Raw genomic sequence first — 21,796 nt, forward strand, 5'->3', positions numbered from 1 at the left:
CAGAGCAATGACCATGTGCCAGGTACAGGTGCTTAGTGCTTTCTGTTACCTCCTCTGGTCTTCACAACAATCCCTGGGCAGGCTCTGTTCTGTCCCTACTCACATATGAGGGAACGGGTGCTCGGAGAAGTGAGGCCCCAGGAAGCGGCTGGACTGGGATTTGGGCCCAGGAATCCTGCTCACTGATTCCCAGACACAACCGCATCTCCCATGTGGTCTCCCCTTCAGATAGGGGGTCCTCCGGGGCAAAGACCAGGTCTCATTCTGGTTTGTGTGGCCAAACCGGGGCTGAATGTCTGAATCAGTTCATACGCTACAGGGTTCTGCACCTCTGCTAACAACGACTCTCACCCCCGGGACATCAGCTCCTCTCTGGGAGCTTGCCCCTTGCCCCTTGCCCCTTGCCCCTTGCCCCAGCAGCCCCAGTGAAGCTTGTTCTGACCGCCCGGACCAAGCCTGCTCCAACAACCGTACCCCTCCCAAATTCAGCTAACTGGAATCCATAGCCTGTCATACAGAAAAGTGGCCACATGGTGGCAGTAGACGCCCATGTGTGAAATCCTCTGATGAATCACCTGCTCCTGAGTGCTTCCCTTCCTCCAGGCATTGGTCTGAGGACTGTCCTCAATGAACCAAGATAATCTCCACAGCAGCCCCTTCCTTGAAAGAGGAGTTATTCCTCCTCTTTGTAGCTGAGAAATCATATCAGTCCTTTGCTTAAATAGCCTTCCGTGGCTGCCCACTGCTCTTTGGAAAAAATCAGTCTGTATCTGCATAGCCTAAACCTCACCCAGGGGACGCTTGAGTCAGGCTGCCGGAGTTCAGGTCCCAGCTCCACCACGTACTGCTTACAGGACTTTGATGGGGTTTCTGACTTGACTTGGGCCTCAGTGTGCTCATCTGTAAAATAGGGGGATGAAGTGGAAGCTACCCGCTTGGGGCGGGAGCCAGGATTCCGTGAGATCAGGCTCCTAAAGCATGCAGTGCCGCAGCTGTCACACAGTAAGTGCTCAATGAACATTAGCCACTGTCACTAGTGCTGGTGTCGTTTCCCCTTCCTCCCAGGGTCCCCACAGATCTCCTCCCCTCCTCCCCTCTGTCCATCTCGCCTTCTCCCCCACCCTTTCTCCCCTCCTTCTCCCCACCTTTCCCATTTTACTCTCGCCTCCTCCTCTCACTCCCATTCTACTCTCTCATCTCCACCTTTCTCCTTCCACTTTCGGGACTCAAGCCAGCAGCCCCAGTCCTTCTCTGTGGGGTTTTTGGATTTCTCTTCTCTGGGGAAAGCGTTCAGGTTTTGAGAACTAGGAGCAGAACCTCGGCACTAACGGCAGCACAGAGAGTTAGAAGGGTCCCAAGTTCAAGTGGGCCAGACTTCAGAGGTTTCTCTTTGGTTCCTTTCTTTGTCCTCACTCAAAACTTTTTCTTCAAAGGTCTACCCCTCAAAGTGGCCTGCTTCCCACAGGATGTTGAGGTCACTTTGTCCCCAAATTCATTCTAGAACATTCCCAGAGAGAGTAAACAATTGCCTCCACCCTCAGCAGCAGGACAGTTCAGAAAGAAGAATGTGGCTGAAAAGCTATCAAGGACAAGCTAAACTTTAAAAGGGAAAGTGTCTCTCCCTCTGAAAGACTCTATGAAGATACTTAGATTTTTCCCAATCAGGCCCTGATTGATTATCAACTCACATGTTTGCTCCCGAACCCATGGAGTCATTCACCGGACACTCTTTGGGGGGCTGCCATACACCAAGGGTTGCACTGGGGTCTAGAGGAGGACATGACGGCAAAGCAGACACAGCAACACATACTCACTGTCGACACACATTTACTGAGCACCTACTAAGTGCTGAGCCCCGTTCTGGGTGCTTGAGATATCTCAGTGAACAGCACAGACCAAGCTCCCTGACCTCCCGGAGCTTACATTCCAGCAGGGGCAGCATAGCAAATACGCTAAATGAACTATTGGAAAGTGACCACCTGCTGTGAGAAAATAAATAGAGCCAGGTCAGAGGGGCAGATTCTAATATTAAACCGGGTGGTCAGGGCGGTCTCATCGAGAAAAGAGCATGTAACAAATCTGCTCAAGGAAGCAAGGGAGTTAGAGGGACAGACAGCAGAGGAAAAGAGTCCACGGTGGGGGGAACACCCAACGCGGAGGCCTTAGCGTAAGAGCGTGCCTAGCGCGTTACAGGAAAAGCACAAGGAGGCCAGCATCGGGAGCAGACTGAGTGAGCGCCAGAGGAGTAGGAAAGGGGGGAAAGGTCTGGGAGGGCCAGGTCACGGAGAGCCTCACAGGCCACGAGGACTTCAGTTCTCTGAGTGAGCTGGGAGCCGGGAGCCCTCGCAGGGTTTGGAGCTGAGGAGGGGCATGACCCGACTCATGTTTTTCAAGGAGCACCTCGGCTTCTGTGCTGAGAGCAGACTACAGGGCAAGGGTGGGGCGGGAGGCCAGGGGCCCACTCAGGTGAGAGGAGGTGGGGGCTTGGAGCTGCGCCGGAGGCGGGAAGAATGGCCCCAGGTTCAGGATGTGCTCACAGGCAGAGCCGATAGGACTCGTGGAGGCCTGGGAGCCGCTGAGAGGAGAGGGAGTGGGGAACAGTGCCCGTGTTTTTGGCCCGAGCAGCTGGGAGGCAGGGGCTGACTTTTACGGTGAGTGAGACGGGGAAGCCTGCGCCCTCCCCAATGAGGAGGGGGTTTGGAGCAGAGGGACAGAGTTCAGGTTCATCGCGTTAATTTTGAGGTGTCTGAGTGAAGGTGTGGGAGGGGGCAGCTGGGCACTTGAACCTGGAGCTCAGAGGTCTATATTGCAGGTGACATCACGTCCGAGGAGAAAGCAAGGAAGGACCTGTACCAGGAGTACAGAACAGTTCTGGGCACGCACAGGGCGCTGCTCGACATTCTGCCCGTGGACCGCAACACCGTCCACGCAGCTGACAGACGGGTGGTTGTGGAGGCCCAAGGCACAGCAGTTGGTGGCTATGGCCAGCTAGGAGCAATGTCCTCGCCAGTGTCAGCGTGAGACACCAACACAGTTGCCCGTGGCTGGGTATGGTGGGTGGGGGCGGGGTGGGTGGGGTGGCGGTACTTCGATAGGTTCATGCCACGGGCCCTGGCCTGGGCAGCCCTTGAGGTGGTCCAGCATTGCTTGTTCAGATCTGGAAGGGGAGGGGAGAAGTTATTTACCCCTCTGCCTTTGTCTGTTTCCTGAGATGGCCTGCATATGTTCTTGCTGGATCGGCTGGGGGCCACCATGTGCCCAGGTGGAGCCAGATGACCTGTCCTTTGCCCAGAGCATCTACCCCCACAAAAACCGGACAGTCACCATACTACCTGCCATGTCTGATGCACCCCTCCCCCTCCTAGGCGCCCACAGAGGACGGTGAGGAAGCAGCTACTATAACAGCTTCTTGGGCCAGCCCCACCAAGGCTCGACTGCACCTGGCTCCCACAGAGGCAAGTGTGGAAGGGCAAGCACAGTCCATGTGGACGGGGCCCACAGCTGGGGGCGGTGCTGTGAAGGCGATTCCATCGTCAGAGTGGGTCACATCGGGACGTTCCAGCACAGGACAGAGGGGCTCGGCAGAGCCTCAAGAGTCGAGGTGACCATTTGGTGGCAGAGAATAGCCACCCAAATCCTAAACCAGGTCCACGGGGGTCAGATGTGCCTGCAGTGTCCATTGGCCACAGCGGCCAATGCGCCTGCTGTGAACTGGTCAGACCCACAGGTCGTTGTGCCACGCCTCGAGTCGCCTTGAGCCACAGGCCTTCGTCACTGGCAGGTAATCCGTACCCCACGAGCACCAGTGACTCCACAGGTCAGGCGGATCGCCATCGGGCTGTGTCGGACCTGTGTCCGTGGTGGCTTCGCTCTCGTGGGAGTCCAGGCGTGGATCCAGGGCCCCAGAGTGGATGTGATGGCCACACAGTCTTCTTTTATTTATTTATTAATTTCAGAAAGAGAGAGGAAGGGGCGGGGAGAGAGAGAGAAACATCGGCTTGCTGTTCCACCCATTCACGCACCCACTGGTCGACTCCTGCATGTGCCCTGACCAGGGATTGAACCTGAAACCCTGGCACATCAGGACCACACTCCAACTGAGCCACCCGGCCAGGGCCGCCGAGTCTTCAGCAGCTTTCCCTTCCACATGTTCTTGTCAAGAAACAGGGCATTATTGTGGGTGTGTTCACATGTCACATACAGGTCAAGTTCGTGGCTGAATTGCTGCATGTTTCCACAGCATGGGGTTACCGTATGGATACTCTCCTGATGGTCTGGTTCTGAAGGCCCAGTGGCCTGGCCATGCAGCAAGACCATTAGCAATGGCCCGTGAAGCAATGTAAAAGGGAGTACCTCCAAAAGCATGAGCAGGCTATGGGGAACCAACAAGCGTGGTGCAGTGCCCCTGGGCCCAAAGGGAACCTGTAAGAAGGTCTCGTAGATAGAGCGTCCCTAAGAAGAGGAGTGACCCTCTATTGAGGGACCCGGCCGGCCCTGAGCAAGCCTGAAAGAACGCCACAGCGGGGAGCTGGGGGGATGGGTGCTTCAGCCTCCCCCTAACCTCTCGTCTCCCACCAGGGATTCCAGTCCCCCAAACTCAACCGGAAGCCACAGGGCGAAGGGATCGGACGATGCAGACCATGCAGGTTGGGCGTCTGGCAGAGAAGGCAGGAGAAGGACGGGGAGGGGGCCTGGAGGTCGAAGGAGGGTGACCACGGGAGTCCTCGCCAAGAAGGGGCCACTGGAGCAAAGATCTTAGCGGGGGCAGGGGTGTAGTGACTCCTCTAATCCTCGCAGTCATAAATGGTGTCGGTAGTGTCCCTCCCCCCGTTTTGTGGTTGAGAAAACCAAGGTACAGCAAAAACAAACAACTTCGCGTAGTCCAAGATCACACAGCTGGGAGGTGATAGAGTTGGGATTTAAAGCCCGACTTAAGGCTCCAGAGATCCTGCTCTTAAACAAACGAGGACACAGGAGAGTCCCCGTGGGACAAGAGGGCGGAGAGACCGTCAGGGCACATAAGACTGCGCTCAGCAACCACAGGTGTTACTTGCTGAGCGCGGACGGCACATAGCCGCTGCGTTAGGGGCCCTCGGGGGCCCACAGCTGAACGAGATGCTGTGCTTGTCCCCAGGAGTCCACGCGCTAATTGGAGGCGTGGGGGGTGGGGATATAGAAACATGTACAAACTCAGTGTCAGCAGGTGGTGACACATTCCGCTGTAGAACGGCAGATAAAATGCTGGGAGAGTGCCAAGGAAAGAGATTCATTATGGCCGGGTTGAGGGAGGCTTTCTGGGGGTGGCAGCTCTGGAAGAAGTGGAGAACTGTAACAGCAGAAAGGGGGAGAAGAGGGATTCCAGGGGAAGAAACCATGCGAGCAGAGAGGTGGATGCATCTCATCCTGTTTGGTTAGAGTCCATGAGACTTATGGGGAAAGAGATGACTTTTTTTTACACTGTTTTTAATTTTTCCTTATTGATTTTAGAGAGAGGAATGTGGAAGGAGGGAGAGCGAGAAACATTGAATTGTTGTTCCGCCTATTTGTGCATTCATTGGTTGATTCTCGTATGTGCCCTGACTGAGGATCGAACCCACGACCTTGGCCTATCAGGACAATGCTCTAACCAACTGAGCTACCCGGCCAGGGCTGGAAGGCGATGACTTTAAGTGGGACACCAACAAGGCATGCAGTCACAGTGAGGCAGTGATTTTCTTTCCAATTCTCCTTACGGAGAAAAGTCTCAGCTTGGTGCGAGCTCGTCTTTTAAGGGCTAACACTTGCACGTCTCCTTTTTTTTTTAACCCAAAACTCACAGGTTCGGATCCTTCAGAGGACAACCCAGCTCTGGTTGGGACATAATAACATCGCTTTGTTTCCATCGTCTTTAGTTTGACAGTTAAGTTCCGTTTCAGGCAAATGATGCTGTTTTTAATTTACAGATCAGTTATTTGTTTCATCGTCGTGGCCCTTTACACATCAGTTTATTTAAGGGGAAAGAGTCGATTTAAAGGGACATTGAGTTAAACATGCAGGTGGTTCACAACCACGGCAAAAATCACACAGGTGATACCCTCATGCCTGACGTTCAGGGTCCCCGGACACAGAGTATGAAGCATGTGGGGGCGAGAAGTGGGAGGGGAAGGCCGGGAAAGGGGGTCTGATCATTTGATCATGGAGGGCCTGAGCACGGAGCAGGGTGTGTGGGTTTTGTTCTGCCACCCACGGAGAGAGACGTTGGCCTGAGAACGGGCCAGGGACGCACTCGGGGCCTCTGGGTGCAGAGCGGGGGTGGGGGGAGCCTGGGGGCAGGGCAGGCATTGGGGAGGCCACTGCTTCGAGACTCAGGGCGGACAGGAACGCAGCGCCCTGAACCAGGGCCAGGGCCCCACCCCGCACCCTGCTGCAACACCCTGCTGCAAGGGGGGAGGGGCCGGGCTCTAGGGCCCGCAGGCTGTGTCTGGGGTTGGGGGGGGGGTGCTGCGCGTCTGATCTGGCGAGTGACCCTGCAGCCTCGGTCCTCTCCTGTGTTGTGATTTACTAAGAAAATCCAAAGGTCTCCGACAGGGCTTTACTGAGTAAAGGTGACACTGGAAGAGGCCAGCCACCCAGGCTCGCTCGGAGGGGACGGCGTCAGGGGGAGTGGGACGTGCACTCGGAGAAGATGGAGACCCCTGACTCGCGCTCCCTCAGCCTGTGCTGCTGCCCTGCAGGAAGAGCCCGCCGGCGGCTCCACCTGTCCTGGCGGCTCAGCTTATTCCACAAGATGAACATCTGATTCTCCAGGACCTTCAGCTTCATCTCACTGACCATCAGCCGCTCAAGGATCTTGTCCTGGAGGGCGAAGCAGGCGTGCAGTCTCTCGATTTGTCTCATGTTCATGGTGGGGCCATTGGGTTTGGCTTCAGGGGTCTTTGGTTTCTCTTTCTCTTCCTAAGGGCCCCACCAGCAGGGAAAGAAGAGAGGCTGGTTAACCGTGATAGGCGCCCTCTTCCCCTGCCTGATGATTATAAGTGTCATCTCAACTTGCACAACCAGCCCTCCAGGAGAGTGCCCTGTGGGTGAGAGCGCTGGGGCCCTGTGGGGGAAGGTCCCTCTCTCAGCACCCCCAGCCTTCAGGGGAGACCCCACGCACCCATGACCCACAGTTCCCTTTGGTCCATAGGCATCAATAATAGGGCCGCCAATCTGCGCTCACAAAGAATGTAAAACCTTAACCCAAATGTACGTCTCCAGAGCCGTGCTTTCCCCGCACGCCCGAGAGTCCCACCCGGCCCTGCAAGGGCTCCAGCTGCCGAGTCTCAGAGGAGACAACACGCTCTGACCTCTGTATTCCTCATCTACCCCCTCACTGAGCCTAATAATGCTTCATCTTTTCTTTTTGGAGCCCTTCACAAAAACAAGTAATGATTACAACAAATATCCACGTTCCCACACCAGCTTCAGAAATAAAATATCACAAATGTAACGGTGGGTCCCTCTCCTAGAGTGTCCCCCTCCCTCCCTGAACCTCGTCTCCACTGCAGCCTTGAATTCCGTGTCTGTGTTTTCCGTGCACTTTTTTAACTAGCAGTGGTTTGCAATGAGAGGCTATTTTGCCCTACCCAGGGGACCTTTGGCAACATCTGCAGACACTTTTGGTTGTCACAAAAGGGGTGACAGATGCTATTGGCATCTTATGGGCAGAGGCTGAGGAAGCTGCTAAACATCTAACAATGCACAGGACAGTCCCTCACAAAAAGAATTATCCGGCCCGAAATGTCAATCACGTGGAAGTTGAAAAAATCCTGCCCTCCCCTGGCTGGTGTGGCTCAGTGGATTGAGCGCCAGCCTGCAAACCAAAGGGTAGCCAGTTCAATTCCCAGTCAGGGCACATGCCTGGGTTGCAGGCCAGGTCCCCAGTAGGGGGCGCGTGAGAGGCAACCACATGTTTATGTTTTTCTCCCTCTCTTTCTCCCTCCCTTCCCCTCTCTCTAGAAATAAAAAAAATAAACTCTTTTAAAAAAGAAAAATCCTGCCTTAATGTATTTCACTAAGTACATGCATTCATAAACAAGATAGGATGTTGTTTGGCATATTTTTAGATTTGTATATGTCATAATCCTTGTACATCTCTCCTATCATCATTGTTATATTTTAGAGATGTACCTATGTTTTACACGTGTCTTTAGTTTCGTTTTTCCTTTAAAGGAGTTGTTACTGTTGCCAAAGCATGTGGACATCAAACCTGAAGTAGGAGAGTGTGGGACAGTCCCAACCTTATAGCCAGGACATCGGAAGCCTTGAGAAGGTTGTGTTTGGTGCTTCAATGCCCAAGAGGCAGCTGCAGAGCAGGGATGCAGACCGGAGTCGTGGGTTCCTCAGTCGTGCCCCGTTATTCTGACACCTTCCCTGTCTCCCAAGCCCCAATCTAGCTGTGAATATCTCCTCACCCTCAGCTGAAGCTCAAGGCTCCTCTTGCTCACCTGCTGGGACTTTGGGGGGGTGGGCTTCAGTTCATACTTGACCAGCCAGTTGCTAAGCAACAGCAGAAGGAATAGGAACCCAAACAAGGCTGGCTTATAGCTGATCAGCCAAGCCACCAATGCTCCGATGACACCTGAGGAATCAAGTATGTCATGGAGATTCCTAAGAAGAGATATTAGTTCTCCCAGCATTCTGGCTTGGTGGCGCCCAGGCCCCAAGACCCAGCCTCAGCTACCTCTCTGGGACAGTTGCCTCCATAACAGGAGTCATGGATGCCCTGTCCTGTAAGTCATGACTGGCCCCCAGCAGCACCCCTCCCCCGTTGCCACATAACAATAAGATTGACTACTCCTATGTCTTAAGCGGTCACTATGTGTCAGACTTTGACAGGCAGTTTGCAAGCATCACCTCATAATGCCCTCACAAGAGCCAGGTGATGCAGACCTTAGTGATGCCTCATTCATTCGACAGAACTTCTGGGCTTAGCCACTGAGAATAAAACAGCCAGGAACACATCCGCTGCCCTCACAGGGAGGGAGACTGCAAAGAAAAATTAACCCAACATTTGGAAATAAGGCTCAAACTTTACGGCAAGTCTGTTCACAATAATACTAGAATATGCTCTAACTGGCCTGCCTGTGGGTCACCCGATACTTTAGGATAAAGTAACTTTATTTGACTTACTCTTAAATATTGATTAGTTCCCACTCTGTGGAGTCAGATGTTAACTTTTTAAAAACGGGCAAGTTGCTCTAGCAATTCCACTCGGGAATATGCACCCCAAACAACCTAAAGCAGGGTCTCGAAGTGAGATTCGCGCACCCATGTCCGTAGCAGCATGACTCACAATGGTCGAAAGGTGGGAGCCACCCAAAAATCCATCGACAGATGAATGGATAAATGAATGCTACAACGTGGGTGAAGTTAGAGGCGATTACGCTAACTGAAAGAAGCCAGTCACAAAAAGACAAAAGCTGTTTGATTTCACTGATGTGAAATATTTCGAGTGGTCAAGGCTATAGAGACAGAAAATAGAACAGTGGTTGGAGGGGCTGGGGGTGGGGCAGGGGAGTGTTGGAGAGGGACTGTCTATGGGTACAGAGGTTTTCAAGATGAAAAGAGTTCTGGAGATTGTTTGTATGACCATGTGAATGTAATTAACACTAGTGAACTGTACATGTAAAAATGGTTAAGTCCCAGCTGGTGTGGCTCAGTGGATTGAGTGCCTCCAGCCTGCGGTTCAGTCCCCGGTCAGAGCACGTGCTTGGATTGCCGGCCAGGTCCCCAGTCGGGGCGGAGAGGGGTCGGAGAGGCAAGCTATCTGTGTATCTCTCGAACATTAATGTTTCTCTCCCTCTCTTTCTCCCTTCTTTCCCCTCTCTCTAAAAGTAAATAAATCAAATCTTTAAAAATAAATAAATAAAACATGGTTAAGATGGTAACCTTTATGTTATATATATTTTAATACAATTTAAGAAAATGAAATTAGTTACAGGCCTACCTCACTTTATTGTGTTTTGCTTTTTTTTTAAAGATTTTATTTATTTATTTTTAGAGAGGGAAAGAAGGGAGAAAGAGAGAGAGAGAGAAACATCAATGTGTGGTTGCTGGGGGCCATGGCCTGCAACCCAGGCATGTACCCTGACTGGGAATCGAACCTGCGATGCTTTGGTTCACAGCTCGGGCTCAATCCACTGAGCTACGCCAGCCAGGGTGTATTTTGCTTTATGTACTTCACAGGTGTTGCATTTTTCACAAAGCGAAGGCTACTCCCTCCGTCAGCAAAAAGATTACACTGACTTGATCGTGATGCTCGCTTTGTCATGGTGGTCTGGAACCAAAATCGCAGTGTCTTTAAGATATGCCTGTATTTCTGGAAAGAAAATGGATAAGTTGCAAATGATATTTTGGGGGGAGGGCAAATAAATGCAAATGGTTCTGTCTAAGAGAAAAGATAATCCCCAAAGTTTAGTATTATGGCATCGTAAGACATTAACTACATTTTCCTTATTTAAAAATAGTTCACAATCTTATTCTAGCATTCTGTCTTCCACTGAGCAATGACTGAATATAGGAATTTTTCATGTTCTCCTTTGAACAAGCTTTATCATCCTGCTGTTTCTCTCGATAATAAAATCAGTCAGTCAGTCAATCTTTGGCCCTGGCCTGGTAGCTCAGTTGATTAGAGCATTGTCCTGATATGCCAAGTTTGTGGGTTTGATCCCCCGTCAAGGCACATACAAGAATCAACCAATGAATGCATAAATGAGTGGAACAACAAGTCAATGATTCTCTCTCTTTCTTTAAAATCAATTCACTTTTAAAAGTGAAAAATCTTTGACATATGTCCATTATTTTTTATGGAAGTTCTTAATGTTCAAATAGCAATTTCAATGGCTATGATATCCTAATATATTCAATTAGTCACCACTTTCTGGGCCTTTAGTTTAGTTCTTCTTGATTGTTATTATATATAACTTGAGATAAACAGCATTGAAGTTAAATCTTTGTACCCATACTTAAACATTTCCAGAGAATGTTTTCCTGAAAGTGAAATTGTTGGATTAAACCTTATGGATATTTTAAAAATCTAATTTTAAGTTTTAACAAATTATTATATGTTAAACAAGTCACATAGAACCATAGGGTGTGTGTATGAACTATTACTTGCAAATGACTTCAGCACTGGTAGAATTTCATAATTTTTGATCTTGGTAAGTAGAAAGTTAGGAGTTGGATGAGTCATAAAAAAAAGACTTGGTTGCTTAAAATTAAAAAAAAAAAACAAACTACCGGATGTAGAACAAACAGGCTTGTCTCCTGTCTCACCCCTTCCCACCCTCAAGTTCTATGACATAGAGAGATAAATCCAGCTTTTTTAGCTGGTATTGATCTTCTGATATTTATCTTGATACAGCCAAATAGTATGTTTATACTGTTATTTTTTATTTCTTTTTTAAAGAGATTTTATTTATTTTATTTTTAGAGAGAGAGAGAGAAACATCAATGTTTCTCTGTTATGCCCCCAGCTGGGGACCTGGCCTGCAACCCAGGCATGTGTCCTGACTGGGAATTGAACTGGCGACCCTTTGGTTCACAGGCCAGCACTCAATCCACTGAGCCACACCAGCCAGGACTATTTCTTGATTTTTCAATGTTGATGTTATATATTATCTTTTCATGATGGGAGATGAGGATTTAGCTCCCATGCAGAATCTCTCTTATCCTCACTTCACCCCCTTCTATAAACCCCTCTCACCCTCTCACCCCTCTCCTCCACAAACTTTCTCTTTTCTCCATTCTCTCAATATGATTCTATCACTTGGGTTAAAACAATATTCATTGCTTGTTACTATGCCAATGTAGCTCACAGCCGAGCCACATGTTGTCCTGGGACTACAACTTCCTGCACAGCTATTGCTTTCTTTTTTGTTTGCTTAGTTTTTAAAAGTCAACTTCATGATGTGCAATCGATGTAAAATAAAACATACCTATTTTCTGGCTGGCGTAGCTCAGTGGATTGAGTGCGAGCTGCGAACCAAAGTGTCCCAGGTTCGATTCCCAGTCAGGCCACATACCTGGGTTGCAGGCCTCGGCCCCCAGCAACCGCACATTGATGTTTCTCTCTCTCTCTCTATCTCCCTCCCTTCTGTCTCGAAAAATAAATAAATAAAACCTTTAAAAAAACATACCTATTTTACTTGTGTAGTCCAATGAGTTTTGACTAATGTATATACCACTCCAATCAAGATATAAAACATTTTCATTACTCCCAGCAAGTTCTCTCCTGCTCTTTTGCAGATAACCCCCACACTCCTCCCAGGCAACCACTGATAGGACTCCATCACTAGAGACTAGGTTTACCAGTTTTCAGACTTCATGTAAACGGAATCATGTTTTGAAAATTACAGCAAATTTTAAAGGGACATGTAAAAAAGCAATTATAGTTCTGTGGAAATAAGCTTGAAGAACACAAAGCCTGTTTTAGAATTGGGTCAGGGAAGGATTCCTGGAGTTAAAAGAATAAACCACCACTACTATCTTTGACAGCAAGAACTCCATAATTAAACTTGTCATCTAGTAAGCATTAATAAATATTCGTTGAATTGACGAATGAATAGGTGAATGAATGAATGGGTGAATAGATTTATAAGTCTGTCCAAGTCCCTGGATGAAACGGTCGCCCTCGGAGGTGCAGTCTGGCCCAGAAGCCCTAGGACCAGGACAGTGCTGAGACCAACTCTGAAGGCCAAGGGGACGCTCTAGGAAAGCATCGCGTTCTCCGCCACGGTGCCGCTCTAGCCACCAGAACGCCATTTTATGGCAGCGGGGGGCGGGGGAGGGCGGGGCCGTGGGCGTCCCCGGCGTTATTGTCCCGACGCGGCGGGAGCGCGCTTCGCGCGTGCGTACGCGGCGGCGGTCGTTGGCCCGCGGACTGCGTGAAGTGAAGCGAGTCCAGGTGGTTGCGGACCCACGGACTCACAGGTTGAACGGCCCCTTCGGCTGTCGGCAGCCAGGCGGCCCGAGATGTTGTCCGGGAAGAAGGCGGCGGCTGCAGCGGCCGCGGCCGCGGCGGCCGCAGCGGCGGCAGCTGGCTCGGAGGCCGGCGCCGGGGCCGCGGCGGGCTCGGAGAACGGCTCAGAGGTGGCCGCGCCGCCGGGGGGCCCGTCCGGCCCTGCAGAGGCCGGGCCGGGAGTGGCCGGGGAGCGCACTCCCCGCAAGAAGGAGCCTCCGCGGGCCTCGCCGCCCGGGGGCCTCGCCGAGCCGCCAGGATCCGCCGCACCTCAGGCCGGGCCTACCGTCGTGCCTGGATCTGCGACCCCCATGGAAACGGGAATCGCAGAGACTCCGGAGGGGCGACGGACCAGCCGGCGCAAGCGGGCGAAGGTGAGGCCCGGCCCCCTCCCTCAAAGCACCAACCTCAGTGTCTAGCCTCCCCGAGGTTGTCCGGCCCCCATCAACCCCTCTCCCCCGCTCTTGGGCCTTAAGCCCCATGCCCACGCAGACCTCCCCAGTCAGTCGATCCCCACCCCGCATTCCCATTAGCTGGATGAGAGAGGGGAAGGTCTTTGCCTGTGTTGAAGGCGGTCTTTGTGCTGGGACCGGGCCCTCCTGGGAAAGGGGGGATTGACGGGCGGGCCGATTCCCTCGTTACATTTTGTACTCCTTTGCGTTTTCCTGAGTGGAAAAAAATGGCTCCCAGACGTGGAGTTGGGGTTGGCGTTGCTGGAGACGTACACCACTAGTTTGTTCCCAGCTGTGCCTGGAAGCTTCGGTGCTCAGCAGTGTTTACGGGGTGTCAGCTGGGAGCACATTGGGGCCGCAGGGTGATGCTGATGAAATTGCTTTAGCCATTAAGAAAGAGACCGAAAAGAAAGAGCCCTCGATATGTGCTAGGAGTTTTCTCCTTTTTCTTTGTATGCTCTCAATGATCTTTTCATGTAGATATTTACGATGAAGCTGATATCAATGAATCTAGATACAACCGTGGGAAGAAAGATTTGTCACAGGGTACTGTGCACACAGACAATAGCCGCCCCGCGTCTCTGGGTGCCAGGTGCTATGTTCCGAGCGTCATCAACGTTTTGTTTTTGCTGGACAGCCGGGGACAGGTATTGCCAGCCCCGGTTTAGTAATGAGTAAACCGAGGCACACAGTTTAAGCTGCTTGCCCAAAGTCACACTGCTCACTAAGGGGTGGAACGGGAATGTGAGCCCTGCACGTAGGTTCTAATGAGGTATGTCAGCCTCTGAGACAAAGGACCACATGGGACCCCTGCAGTGTGTAGGGCACTGGGGCAGTCCTAGAGCACAGACTTTATTGTCGTTTTTACTGAATTTATCAGGGCGACTGGTTAATAAAATTAGATAGGTTTCAGGTGTATAATTCTATAATACATCACTTGTGTATTGTATTGTGTGTTCACTGCCCCAAGTAGAGCACAGACTTTAGACTTGGGCCTCTCTGGAAATTTCATGGTCCAGCTGAAAATAACTGGAACCATATATACATAAATTTTTTAAGTAACATTTAAAATCATGCAATTCATATAATTTGTGCATGTAATAAGTTTTCTACCTGTATGTGATTTTTAAAAAGATTTTATTTATCCACCTCTAGAGAGGGGAAGGGAGGGAGAGAAACATCAATGTGCGGTTGCCTGGTGCACACCCCCAACTGGGGACCTGGCCTGCAACCCAGGCCGGTGTCCTGACTGGGAATCAAACCGTGACCGGTTTGCAGCACAGTGCCTAATCCACTGAGCCACACTAGTCAGGGCTGAATTTATTTTAATTTAAACACTGATAGCCATGTGGTAGGTGCTCAGTAGCCACATGTGGCTAGTTCGGTCTTACTGGAAGCATCGATGCAGATCATTGCCATTATTATAGAAATTTCATCAGACAGCTCTACACTAGACTAGGAAGTGCAGCTCATAGTGCTGTGAGAATTCACAGGAGGGGAAGGTTTATTTCTATGTTTGGAACAGTTAGGAAATAATATGCAGAGCAGGTGGACCTTGGATTTTAGGTGTTAGGTTAACAGGAAAAGGTGGCAGTAGCTTTTAGGGAGTTTAGTGAGTTTAGGGATTGGTAAAACAGCACTGAGGACCTTTTGACTAGTGTGTTAGAAAATGATTAGAAGTAAGTTTGACTAGTTAGAGCCAGAGAGTTTATACCCTAGTTTGAAAAGGTTGGTGTTCATCTGTTAAACTATCTGCAAACATCACAGATTTGGAAAATTAATCTGGCAGTTGTACCCTAGGTGAAAGAATTAAAAGGAAGAAAGATTAAAACAAACAAACAAAAGATCAGGTTTAAGGTGACTGGGGAGTGAATGAATCAGGATAGCAAGAGTGTAGGAGAGAAACTCGTCCATGTAAAGGTGTGAGTAGTTGCTCTACTGACACATATCCTCCTATTGGGACATCTCTGTGCCCTTGGTTGTAAGTGTTTACTTAGGGATGGGAGATTCCCAGGCCTTCCTGCTCAGAGTATCTGTTCCTTTTTTCAGGGGAATAGTTTTTATTTTTTAGAGTTTATGTGATTCTTTCAGATGGTTTTAAAACTTTTTATTAAGTAGAGTTCTTCTTTTACAAAATAAAATTTTATGCAGAATCCCCAAATAAAACATACCTGTTTTTACCTTAAGAAATTTAAAGGTTTTTTAAAAGATTTTAAATAAAGATTTAAATAAATCTTTAAATCTAATTAAACCTTTAAATAAGTCTTTAAATCTGATTAAATCTTTAAATAATCTTTAAATCTAATTAAAATAAATAAATAAAGATTTATTTATTTCTTTTTAGAGAGGGGAAAGGAGGGAGAAAGAGAGGGAGAGAAGCATGATGTGCGAGACAAATAGTGATCAGTTGCCTCTCCCACGCCCCCAGCTGGGGACCTATCTGGCAACCCAGCCATGTGCCCTGACGGAATTGAACTGACAACCTTTAGGGCTGCAGGTCAGCACTCAATCCACTGAGCCACACCAGCCAGGGCAGAAATTTACATTTATTTTATTTCAGTTGTCAGTCTTTGGGAAAATGAGGCTATTTTGATAGCCAAATTAAGCACAATAGTTGAAGACTTGTTTCAGCCTCAGAATCCAATTTTATTGGTGTATTTTATTTAGGAAATATTATAAAGATCCGGTATGGATTGATAAGTAGAGCAAAAAATTGTTTTTGTTTGTTTAGCTTGCTTTTCCTATCTCAGGACACTCAGTTGAAAAGAGATGGAAGAAGAAATTTCGTTCTTGGGTCTCCCCAAAATTGTTACCCAAGCAGTACAAGTTCATGTGATGGTGATCTCTAAAGGGTTATGGTTTGGATAACACATGAGTGTATATGAGTGTATGTTTTTGTTTTAAGAATACATTTAAAAATTAGTAAACAAGCCCCATCTGGTATGCCTCAATGGATTGAGTGCTGGCCTGTGAAGCAAGGGATCACTGGTTCGGTTCCCAGTCGGGGCACATGCCTGGGTTGCAGGCCAGGTCCCAGTAGGGTACACAAAAAGCAGCTACATAATGATGTTTCTCTCCCTCTCTTACTCCTTCCCTCCCCCTCTCTCTAAAAATAAATAAATAAAATCTTTTAAAAATTAATTAAGTGAAATCCCAAAGAGTCCTCTGGTTCTGTGGAACACAGTTTTTCCTGTTGTTTTTTAAGTACTACCTTTAGATAGCCTTGCTACTATCTCTAGGTATTTTTCTAATCCCTTTTTTCCTGAAAACCAAAAGACCAGCCTTTTCCAAGTGTATCCCTTGCTAATAGTTATTCCTTCACCAAAAACAATAGATTTTTTTAAACAGTAGAATGTTTAAAAGATTATTTTTGCTGCACAATTTCTCAGTACTTTTAATGTGCGTTATGACCTTGGGGCTTTGTCAAGATTAGTGTTTCCCAAACTTAGATTCATTTTTTCTTCAAAGACCATAGTGTCTAATGGAACATCCTTTGGGAAGAGCTGAACTACTGTAGCAGAAAGGGTTTTATGTTATTCTCTGTGTTTGTCTCAGAATTTGCACATTGTCCGGTTCCCTAGTAGGCACTTGAGAAGTGACCACTGACTGACTGGGTAAGATGGGATTAAAGGACTGGCTTTTGGGGTGGGGTGGGGTGGTGTCAGGCACTGTTGAGGGCTAAAGGGAGAAAAGGAAACTGTGTACCGTAAGCATATATTACATTTTCTGACCCCTCTCCCTCTTTGAAACATTTTTACCTCCTGTTGATTTTTTACCCATTGTCCTGAGGTCTGTTCCTACTGTTTATCTTAGTCAAGTAGGCTAATGTTTAAATGGCTAAAGGTCTTATTGTAAAGCCTATCAATAAGATGGTTACTTGATTAGGGTCTTTTGTTTGCAACTGGAGTTTCAGCTTATTAAGCTCAGGGAGATTCTCATTAGTAACCATTTTTCCACTGCACCGTGTACTCAGTGTTCATTATTTGATAAGTCCTTGTGCTAAATATGATTCTTAGAGCATGGGCCAGAATTACTCAGTTTAATCTTAATTTTTGTTTCCATTTTCTAATCCACTCTCAATTTTCAGTAAAACTTTTACCTCCTCTAGCCATTCACTCCCCACCCCCCAATCCTGTGGTTATGTAATTTAAAAAAGAAGAAGAAAAGACAAATATAAAACAGCCAGCCATCTGGAGCTATTTCATAAATATTTCAATAGTTAAAATAGATTACATTTGCTACAACTTATAGGACTATTCATTTCAGAAATCTAATGAGTTTGGTACATTCTGTGTGGAAACCATGTTGCCTTTGCTCTGTCTCCACATCTAAATTATTTTTATTTCATTCATTTTTTCTTCTCATCACATCTGAAATCGTTAGAGAGCTGGTGTTTCTGTGGCTTCCCGGAATCTATCAGGGTAGGACTGACAGTGACATTTGACAGTGTTCCAGGTTGATGACTGTAATACCATATTAACATTTTGGCAAACAGGTCCTTAATAATCTTCCCTATCCTAAATTGCTTTACCCTTGATAAAACATTCACTAAGACTGCTTCCTCTTTCTGTTTATTACCTGGTTCTCTCCGTTGTAACCTAAGTGTGAATTAGTAAGACTGCAGCCTCCGCTTCCCCGTCACTTACTCCTGAATTTGTTGTAATAAGAATTCTTAGCTCTCAGTCACCTCTCTTAGGTCACCAGTTATTTTTTTAAGCAAATATGCTTTTTCATAGTTTAATTTGACTGTTCCTATTTGCAATTTTTATTCCTTATCTCCCCCTCCCACCCCATCCCCATTTGGTTTCTGGCATTTTTTACTATTTTCCCAAGGAATAGTAATTAGAAGAAATACAGGCTTGGCATCAGACAGACTTACTATTCTAGTTAACTCATATTTTTTTGCCAAACTGGGGGGGTATTTTAGGGGGGGTGGTTTGTTTGTTTAGTCCCCCCCCCCAAAATTTGCAGTATGTAAACATGATACACACACAATTGTTAAATACATTTGGGAGCTGTAGACAGCCTCAGAGCCATTGATCTAAATGTCAGTGCTATGATGTAAAAGTTACATATTGGGCTAAATCTGAACTGACACAAGATTGTTTTATGAGATATTTTGTTTTTAATAGCTAACCTATCATGAGCTAGTTTGTTCCTTGGTGTTTTGCTTGTTTCCCTTAAAATGTAAAGTTAAAAAGCAGTTCACACCCACTGACGGTTCCACGTTGAGTCCCTGATTTGCGACGTCACTGCACTTAGCTTTCCCTGGTGTGATCTCCGTGTAGGTAGAGTACAGAGAGATGGACGAAAGCTTGGCCAACCTCTCAGAAGACGAGTATTACTCAGAGGAAGAGAGAAACGCCAAGGCAGAGAAGGAGAAGAAGCTTCCCCCACCCCCTCCGCAAGCCCCACCTGAGGAAGAAAATGAAAGCGAGCCGGAAGAGCCGTCTGGTGAGTTGCAGTCATCGACCACAGTTTTATTTTACCTTAAAAATAAGAGTGAATGGATTTATTCCTATTTTGCAGTGATATTTGTCTTCATCTTTGGTTTATACTGATACTGTGTGTCTTAGTGTGTATATGTAGGCACATATATGTGTACATATGTACATAGCGGTACTGATACTCCCTTTGTGTGTGTCTGTACGTATGCAGGAGGAAAGGAAAGTGAGGGAGGTGGAAGGCTAATAGCAGTCAGTGTGAGGCAGGTGGAAAGTTGGAGAAAATAATCAGTTAGAGAAGACATGGAGAAAGCCAAATCCAGAGAGCCAAACCTCTCAGTAATAACTCGGATTCAGAATTGAGAGATAGACTGGTTCAGAAATTATTCTGGCTAAATTATGCATTTACCAAGTGGTTAGAAAACTTGCATGGGGTGGTGTGGTGTGGATTAGTTTGAGAAGTCTTTTCCTGATGAAAAATTTGAAAATATATCTGAGGTAAAAAAGAAAAGACCCACTAAGTACCTATTATTGTTCCATTATTGAGCCCTCCGATCAAAGGTATGGGAAAAGGCTACGGGGAGATTTCAGTTCACAGTTTCATGACCTGGAAAGCTTAGTGGAGTCTGTAGTGTTGGAGTCAGAGCTTCAAATATCTGTAAAGAATTCTCACTGACATCCCCTTCGCCTGAGTCCTGCTGAGGACACCAGACCAATCAGGGACACCCATCTGTTTTGGACAGACCAAGCGAAAGTGGAATCTTAATTAATTTTTTCTATCTTATGCCCTTAATGGTATTTCATGAACTTTTCTTGCCTTTAAATTTTTACTATATCCGTCTCCCTAAAATACTTTCTATATTTCCAGTAGCTCCAGGCCCATTCACCTTACCAATTCTTTTAGTCCCGAACCTTTTAAAAACAGAATGCTTATTTCAGACCCCATATGCTGTATCATGCATGACTTTCATAGGTACCCAGATTATGGCACACATGTATTTCATTTGCTAAGTTTTATTGTTTGTTCTAGACTTTTTTTTCCTAAGGTTTTTCCCTGTGGTTTTTACATAAATTGCCAGGCCCATACTGATTTGTGATTTGTTGGGATCACAAGTCAGGTGTTAATTTAAACTTAGATTTAGAATATGCCAAACAGATTCTGGCTAAAACTCTCAAAAGTGAAAATTTATAATTTATAGTAATTATAATAAAGTGTAATAAAAGAATATAGTTTGAGAACATTTATAAAAAGATAATTAGATTCTGGGTTCAGTTCATCTCAGAAATGATGAGGTTTTCTTAGAACGATTTTCCTAAAACTTCCTTAGAACGACGTCTGGGACAGGTTATTGGGAGTGGCATGTTACCTGTGGGACTGATGTCCCTGAGGCAGGCGGAGCCTTCTCTGTACCTCGGTACCTGCTCTCTCTGTGGTTTCCTCCCTCCCCTGTCTAGACTTACATTTAGCTCTCTTCCCTCCTTCCCTTATCTCCAACTCTTCCTTGACTCTTCGTTCCTTCCTATTCTTTAATTCTTGCTGCTTTTCTTTTTTTACCTTTGCCGTAGACTCGCTAAAGAGATACAGGGGGATAATCCTTTTCCTGCTGTTACAGCTGGAGAAGCCCCTGAGGTCCTAGTTCAGGAGCTCCGCTGCTCAGCAGCGGTCCCACGTGCTGCTTCCCGCTCTTCTTGGTGTAGTTGTCGGGGTCTCGGTGAATACCTGATTTACCGTGGATACCGGTTCACGCATACCTTCTCTGTCTTCTGAAAATTTGAAACCAAGTCTCGGGTTGTTTAATGTCTTTTTCATGAAAGCAGCTATTTGTTTGTTTATTTGTCACTGGTTGGTTTGTTATCTTTTTCCGTAAATGTCAGGCACTGTTTCCACAAAAAGTAAACATCTTAACAAAAAGATTTAAGATTGGGAGAACTGTCTTTATGCTATTTATGTTCTGGTTAACTTTAGTCCAGTGGTTTAGTGTAAATAACTGAGTATTTTGAGGAAAAATTTAAAGTTTTGTTTATTAAGTTTAGGATATCGTCTGTTCTCAGAGGTGTGTTGATAATAGCCCAAACTTGCCAATATAATATGTCATTGTGAAAATAAAGTTATTTTTTCTTTAAAACAACTTAAACTTAAAGAAATTCCAGGGTGAATTAGGGAAGTACTTTACCCAGAAAAGTAGTGACACAGTTTACTAGCTTACATAATTTAGAAATAGATTCGGCCCTGATGCTTAATCACATAATATTATCAGGTGAGTTCAAGTGTTTAGAAACGGTCCGCAGTTTCCAAATCTCTTGTCTTATCAGTGCCAGTTCTTCAACCTCGGTTTTTACTTGAAAATTGGACATGAGCATTGCCGTGTGGATGCCTTCGTATCTTGAGAGGAGATGAGGGTCTGCTTCTCTACCAGGTCTCTCCTTCAGCGCAGGGTAGGCAGTGACTAGAAACTGCTACTCCCGTAAGCTGTGTAAGAAAGGTGTGAATACACCTCATTCTTACCAACATGTAAAGCTGTTTAGAAAATTTTGCTGTGCTTTTCACAGTGTAATCTTAAGGAGAATAAAATGTATTTTCTTAATTATGAAACCGCAAGGTATTTTGAAGTCAGTGGGGTCAAATGGTTTGACTGGGGACGATTCCTCTAGGCAAGTTCTGAGAGGGGGTCAGGTCAGAGGGAAGGTAGGAGCTTTGGCTACAGGGCTGAGGAGTTTGGACTTGATTTCCTTTAAGAAATTGGGAAGGTCTGGTCAGGGGAGCACTGAGGTGGTTCTGAGTGAAGGTTGATGTACCAAAACACGTGTTTTGGGAAAATCCATCTGATGTGCCGTCTAAAGGTGAACTGAGGGAGCACAAAGACTGGCACTGGACAGACGACTTAGGCTGTTGTGGTCATCAAGTTCAGTGGATTTGGGTC

General features: G+C 47.1%; 2 protein-coding genes across 3 annotated transcripts in view; one reads left to right on the plus strand and one right to left on the minus strand.

The window, feature by feature from the left end:
- Nucleotides 1-6,633: 6,633 nt before the first annotated feature.
- On the minus strand, nucleotides 6,634-8,657 carry TEX46 (testis expressed 46). The gene is made up of 2 exons (XM_045858818.1): nucleotides 8,466-8,657; nucleotides 6,634-6,834 (listed from the first exon to the last, which is right to left on the minus strand). The coding sequence occupies exons 1-2, from the start codon at nucleotides 8,655-8,657 to the stop codon at nucleotides 6,634-6,636; spliced, it is 393 nt and encodes a 130-aa protein (XP_045714774.1).
- Nucleotides 8,658-12,847: 4,190 nt separating this feature from the next.
- Nucleotides 12,848-21,796, plus strand: part of KDM1A (lysine demethylase 1A) — a 50,780-nt gene continuing 41,831 nt past the window's right edge. For both annotated transcript variants that reach the window (XM_045859523.1, XM_045859524.1), the window contains exons 1-2: nucleotides 12,848-13,353; nucleotides 18,720-18,885. In XM_045859523.1, coding sequence (XP_045715479.1) covers nucleotides 12,994-13,353; nucleotides 18,720-18,885 — 526 coding nt within the window. In that variant the 5' untranslated portion in view covers nucleotides 12,848-12,993. The remainder of the gene's footprint in view (nucleotides 13,354-18,719; nucleotides 18,886-21,796) is intronic.

Source organism: Phyllostomus hastatus, unplaced genomic scaffold, assembly GCF_019186645.2.
Source record: "Phyllostomus hastatus isolate PE091 unplaced genomic scaffold, TTU_PhHast_1.1 phas_scaffold_182, whole genome shotgun sequence".
Classification (NCBI taxonomy): domain Eukaryota; kingdom Metazoa; phylum Chordata; class Mammalia; order Chiroptera; family Phyllostomidae; genus Phyllostomus; species Phyllostomus hastatus.

Coding starts and splice junctions, on each gene's coding strand:
- TEX46 (XM_045858818.1), bottom strand. CDS start 8,657: ATGCTGGGAGAACTAATATCTCTTCTTAGGAATCTCCATGACATACTT. Junction 6,835..8,465: donor CCCCCCCAAAGTCCCAGCAG/GTGAGCAAGAGG, acceptor TTCGCCCTCCAG/GACAAGATCCTTGAGCGGCT.